At 68.4% G+C, this 5515-nt stretch overlaps 1 protein-coding gene across 1 annotated transcript in view; it reads left to right on the top strand.

Annotated features, from left to right (window-relative positions):
* The first annotated feature begins 1465 nt into the window (after positions 1-1465).
* IRAK1 (interleukin 1 receptor associated kinase 1) overlaps positions 1466-5515 on the top strand; it is a 10859-nt gene continuing 6809 nt past the window's right edge. Inside the window, exons 1-10 of the mRNA XM_024116804.3 lie at positions 1466-1601; positions 1680-1847; positions 2397-2528; positions 2648-2751; positions 2907-3095; positions 3247-3311; positions 3515-3629; positions 4292-4410; positions 4847-5054; positions 5358-5423. Of these exons, the coding sequence (XP_023972572.1) occupies positions 1466-1601; positions 1680-1847; positions 2397-2528; positions 2648-2751; positions 2907-3095; positions 3247-3311; positions 3515-3629; positions 4292-4410; positions 4847-5054; positions 5358-5423 (1302 nt within the window). The remainder of the gene's footprint in view (positions 1602-1679; positions 1848-2396; positions 2529-2647; positions 2752-2906; positions 3096-3246; positions 3312-3514; positions 3630-4291; positions 4411-4846; positions 5055-5357; positions 5424-5515) is intronic.

Here is a 5515-nt window from a genome sequence, read left to right as displayed (position 1 = left end):
CAGATGAGTGCCGAGGCTGAAGAAGGACGCACCAGGGATGCCGGGCGTAGCAGGGGCTGCGGGCGGCTCCGCCCGAGGGGCCCGGGGGCTCTCGACCCAGCTTCTACCTGAGGAGCTGCTTGAGCTCCACCTTCGCATGAGGGCCACGGAGCTGTAGGTGCAAACTCGTGGGTGCGGGAGCCCTGGCGCATTCTTGGAACCCCAAGGAGTTCTGGATGGCTTAAGGCTGCTGATGTGTGCAAAGAGCGAGAGAGAGGTGGGCAGGAAGGGGCCACATCGTGACAACGGTGGAGGCCGTGCGGAAAAGCCGGGGTCCCATCGGAGGGCTTCGGGAACCGAGGGAGGACGGGCTTAAGCAGGAAGTCGGTGTGGAGTGACTTGTCCCTGAGGAAGGCCCCTCAGGCAGGGATGAGGCAGGGAAGCCTCTGGGAAGCCAGCTGATCTAGGTTCCTCTAGGTAGGAGGTAGTAGAGGGCAGTGGGCCTGTGGGGAAGAGACGGACTCCAGAGAAGTTCAGGGGGGGTGACAGGAAAATGGTGGCTGCTGCAGCAGGGTAGGGAACAGAGAGTCCAGAGAAGTCAGCGGCTGCAGAGCCTGGCGGGACGAAGGTGGGGAGACGTCCGGCCGGGAACGGAGCTTGGCGCCTGGTGACTGACTGCTCCAGAAAAGAGAGTGGGAGCAGCCGGAGCCTGCCATCCTCACGGGTGACAGGAGAGGAGGGGCAGCCGGGGCTGAAGGCCTGTTGCTAAGACATGTAAACACGTTTCATGTGCTAGCGGGAAGGAGCCAGCGAAGGAGGAAAGATGGCAGATACTGCAAAGACCTAACAATCGCTGGAGCAGGTTCCTGAAGGAGCAGAAAAGATGGGATCCAGGGCCCAGGAGGTGGGTGGAGATGCCCTGAGCTTCCAGACCGTTCTTCCTGCACCCAGCCTCACGGCCAGCTGAGGGGAGTCAGCCGGGGAGCCTTTGTGTGACACCATCTGACCCTGGCCCACCTGGATCTCTTGACCGCTCTCCACAGCCTCCCGCCTGAAACCGAAACTTCTGAGGAGGACCTCCCAGCGTCTCTCACAAGGCCCGCTTCTAGCCTTTCTGGAACGCCTTCGCCGTGCCCGTCGGCCCCCGGGCCGAGAACCGCTCTCCTCCGGCCCTCGGGGCCCTGCTCAGACGGCTCCTCCTCCTCCCGGCAGCCCGCTCCGCCCTCCTCGCCGGGCCCAGGGGCGCTGCCTCCGCTGGGAGTGACCGCGCGCGGCGCCCCCGTGTGGCCGGGGCTCGTGACGGCGGCGGCGGCGGGCGACCTGGCGGAGGGCCCGGGCACCGCCCCTTCCGCCCCGCCGGGCGACGCACGAGGCCGGCTTAAAGGGGAAGTGAGTCAGTTTCCGCGGACTCGGCCGGCCGAGGCTCGCGCCCGCCGCGGCCCCGAGAGGCCCCGGCCCGGCGGCGGCGGCGGCGGCGGCGGCGGCCATGGCCGGGGGGCCGGGCCCGGGAGACCCCGCGGTCCCCGGCGCCCAGCACTTCCTGTACGAGGTGCCGCCCTGGGTCATGTGCCGCTTCTACAAAGTGATGGACGCCCTGGAGCCCGCAGACTGGTGCCAGTTCGGTGGGTGGTGGCGGGCCGGCGGGGGCGGGGGGCGCGCGGGGCCCGGGCGCCCCGGCCTGACGCACCCCCGCCCCGCAGCCGCCCTGATCGTACGCGACCAGACCGAGCTGCGGCTGTGCGAGCGCTCCGGGCAGCGCACGGCCAGCGTCCTGTGGCCCTGGATCAACCGCAACGCCCGCGTGGCCGACCTCGTGCGCATCCTCACGCACCTGCAGCTGCTCCGCGCGCGGGACATCATCACGGCGTGTGAGCGCGCGGCCCCGGGGCCGGGCCCGGGAGACCCCGCGGTCCCCGGCGCCCAGCACTTCCTGTACGAGGTGCCGCCCTGGGTCATGTGCCGCTTCTACAAAGTGATGGACGCCCTGGAGCCCGCAGACTGGTGCCAGTTCGGTGGGTGGTGGCGGGCCGGCGGGGGCGGGGGGCGCGCGGGGCCCGGGCGCCCCGGCCTGACGCACCCCCGCCCCGCAGCCGCCCTGATCGTACGCGACCAGACCGAGCTGCGGCTGTGCGAGCGCTCCGGGCAGCGCACGGCCAGCGTCCTGTGGCCCTGGATCAACCGCAACGCCCGCGTGGCCGACCTCGTGCGCATCCTCACGCACCTGCAGCTGCTCCGCGCGCGGGACATCATCACGGCGTGTGAGCGCGCGGCCCCGGAGCCCCCGGGACCCCCAGAACCCCCAGGACCTCGGGAGGGGGGCCGCCCGGGGCCTCCCCTGGAGCTTCTCCCCCCTCCCCCCCCCCCACGCCCGCCCGCCCGCCTGGGCCTAACAGCCCTTTCCTTCCTCTGCTTCCCAGGGCACCCTCCCGCCCCCTTTCTGCCCCCCAGCGCCACCGCCCCGAGGCCTAACAGCATCTCTGCACCTTCTGAGGCCGCGGCCCCCAGCCCCCAGAAGTTGCACTCGTCGGCCTCCACCCTCCTCTCCCCAGGTAAGGCGGCTCCCGGGGGTTGGCCTGGTGAACCTGAGGAAAGGAGCCGCTTGACGCTGGCCACGGCTGTAGATCCGGCCGCTGGTCTCTGCCTCCCTCTCACGGGTGTCTTTATGAAGCTTTTCCAGGCTCCCAGACTCATTCTGACCCTGAGCTCGGCCCTGTCCCAAGCCCTGCTGCCCTCCAGCCACCACTGCCATCGCCAGCCCCTTCCTGTATCAAGGTAGGTGGGTCCTGCCTCCACCCAGAGGTTTGAGACAAGCAGCGAGAAGGCAGCCTTTGGCACACTGGGAAGCCCCAGCCAGCCCAGCAGGGGTGGGCTAGGCAGAGGGGACGAGGTGGGTGGGACCTCACCTGATCGGGGGTCTCTTCCCACAGCGGAGCCCAGACAGCCCAGCGTCGCTCCTGCAGGGGGCCCACTCCTCTTCGTTCTGCTGGCCCCTCCATGAGATTTGCCAGGGCACCCACGACTTCTCAGAGGAGCTGAAGATCGGGGAGGGCGGCTTTGGGTGTGTGTACCGGGCTGTGATGAGGAACACGGTATATGCTGTGAAGAGGCTAAAGGAGGTGTGTGTAGCGTCCAGGCAAAGGCTCTGGAAGGCTGTTAGCCCACCCTCACTTTTCTGGTCCTCCCCCCACTACCCCCCACGGCTCCTTTAAGCCCTCTGATTTCCCGGTCCAAGGCCCCCGCCCCTTGCTTGTTCTGGGCCCCCAACAGGAGGCAGACGTGGAGTGGACCACGGTGCAGCAGAGCTTTGGGACCGAAGTGGAGCAGCTGTCACGGTGAGCCCGTGGCGTCCCCCCTGGTGCAGGCAGCGGGAGGGGCCCGCCAGCACCGAGTGTCGCGGGCCTGGCTTCCTTGACCTCCCAGAGCCTGCCAGGCTCGGGCCAGCTGAGGGGATGGCAGGGACGTCCCCACGATGGTCAGACGGAAGGCGTGGTGGATGCTGGGGGCCAAAGTGCTCAGACCCCACTTTGTCAAGCAGGTTTCGTCACCCAAACATCGTGGACTTTGCTGGCTACTGTGCTCAGAGTGGCTTCTACTGCCTTGTCTATGGCTTCCTGCCCAACGGCTCCCTGGAAGACCGCCTCCACGTCCAGGTAGCCTTACCTAGCCCGGCACTTCGCGTCACACTTGGCACCCGGGCAGAGCGGGACACGGGGCCTGGGCTCTCGGCCGCTGCGAGCGGGGCCCCTCCCTGCTGCTCCCGCATGCCCAGAAGCCTGGCTCGTGGTGCCTCTGAAAGGGGGTCCTGGACTCGGAGTAGCTCGACTCGGGCTTGTCCCCTTTGCAAGCACGGTAGTGGAAGGGTCGCGTCAGCGTTGCCCTGAGGGAAGGAGGCGACGGACAGCACCGGGGCCCCATCTGGGGAGGCACCCACAAGACGCAAGGGCTAACCGAACACAGGGCAGGAGCATCTCTGACCTCACGCTGAAGGGCTCAGGATAAGCGAGCACGCTGTGTGCGGGGAGGCGGGGAGGGAGCCTCCGACGACATCCTGATCACCCCAGAGCCAGGACTGCCAGAGTCTGTGAGGGGGCCCCCAGGGCATGATCCCAGCCCCGTACGCTGTGCAGAGAGAGCAGCGCAGGAGCTCAGTCTCCACCCTCTTCTGAAGCAGCTCCTGGAGACTTTGCTCCTCGTTTTCCAGAAGGGGAAACTGAGGCCCAGAGAGTCAGCTGCTCGTCCAGACCCCTGGAGGGGTGGAGGGGAGGATGGGGGTCAAAGAACAGTGGCCCGCAGCCCCCTTCTGCCCTTCCAGACCCAGGCCTGGCCCCCTCTCTCCTGGCCTCAGCGACTGGGCATCCTTCTGGGTACGGCCCGGGCCATTCAGTTTTTACATCAAGACAGCCCCAGCCTCGTCCACGGAGACGTCAAGAGGTGAGCGGGGCACAGCGGCAGGGCCCCTCGGGGTCTACGGCGAGGGGCGACGCTCCCAAACCTTCCGCCGGCCCGGAGCCGTGGCGCCTGCTCGCCACGGCCCGCCGTCGGGGCCCCAGAAGCCTTGCCCTGAGCGCCCCCGCTCGAGACTCAGGTCGGCGATGTCAGGGCTGGGGGCTCTGGGTCACTGAGTACCCGGCGTGGGACAGGTGTGGAAGCAGAGGCCAGCTACGGGCCCCACTGACGAACAGGGGCTGAACCGTGTGAGGTGCTCTGGGGGCCACGTGCTCGGAGCCCCAGGTGTCTGGAAGGCTCAGGCGCACCGGCCACTGTCTGCAGTCTGATTCTGTCAGGACCAGGCAGGTGGGGGGGGGGGGGAGTCACGGAGCGGGCCAGGGCCAAGGCCGGGCCGACACCACTCCCTTCCTTCCCCAAGTTCCAACGTCCTTCTGGATGAGAGACTGATGCCCAAACTGGGAGACTTTGGCCTGGCCCGTCTCAGCCGGTTTGCAGGCGCCAACCCCAGCCGGAGCAGCGCCGTGGCCCGGACTCGGACTGTGTGCGGCACCCTGGCGTACCTGCCCGAGGAGTACGTCAAGACGGGGAGGCTGGCCGTGGAGACCGACACCTTCAGTTTCGGCGTGGTGAGCCACTGGGCCCTCGGGTGAAGCTTCAGCTCCAGGGCCCCGCCCTCGTTTCACGTTTGTAGTTTTGAATTCTTCTGTTTCGAGTGGGCCCTCCAAACTACCAGAGCTTTAGTCCCAGGGCTGCGGCTCTGTCCCTGCTGGGAGTCGGTCCTCGTGTGCCCGTCTGAGGGATGTGCCCCTGTCAGCCCCGGTCCACGCCCAGCAGCCCCTCTTTGGTCTGGGCCTCCCCGTCCACCGTGCACCCCATCCCCCCCCCCAGTGGCCCTGCCTGCCCCGCCCTCCAGCCTGTCCTCTCGCCAGGTGGTGCTGGAGACCCTGGCCGGCCAGAGGGCTGTGAGGATGCACGGTGCCCAGACTAAGTATCTGGTGAGCCTCCTGAGGCGGGGCAGGGAGAGAGGCAGGCGGGGGGGGGGGGGGGGGGCCCGGGGAGGGAGGGGGGGGGGCGGGGGGGGGCCGGC

The sequence above is a fragment of the Physeter macrocephalus genome, chromosome 21 (assembly GCF_002837175.3).
Source record: "Physeter macrocephalus isolate SW-GA chromosome 21, ASM283717v5, whole genome shotgun sequence".
Taxonomy (NCBI): domain Eukaryota; kingdom Metazoa; phylum Chordata; class Mammalia; order Artiodactyla; family Physeteridae; genus Physeter; species Physeter macrocephalus.
Note: the sequence above shows the minus strand (reverse complement) of the source record. Positions and strands in the feature narration are given on the sequence as shown.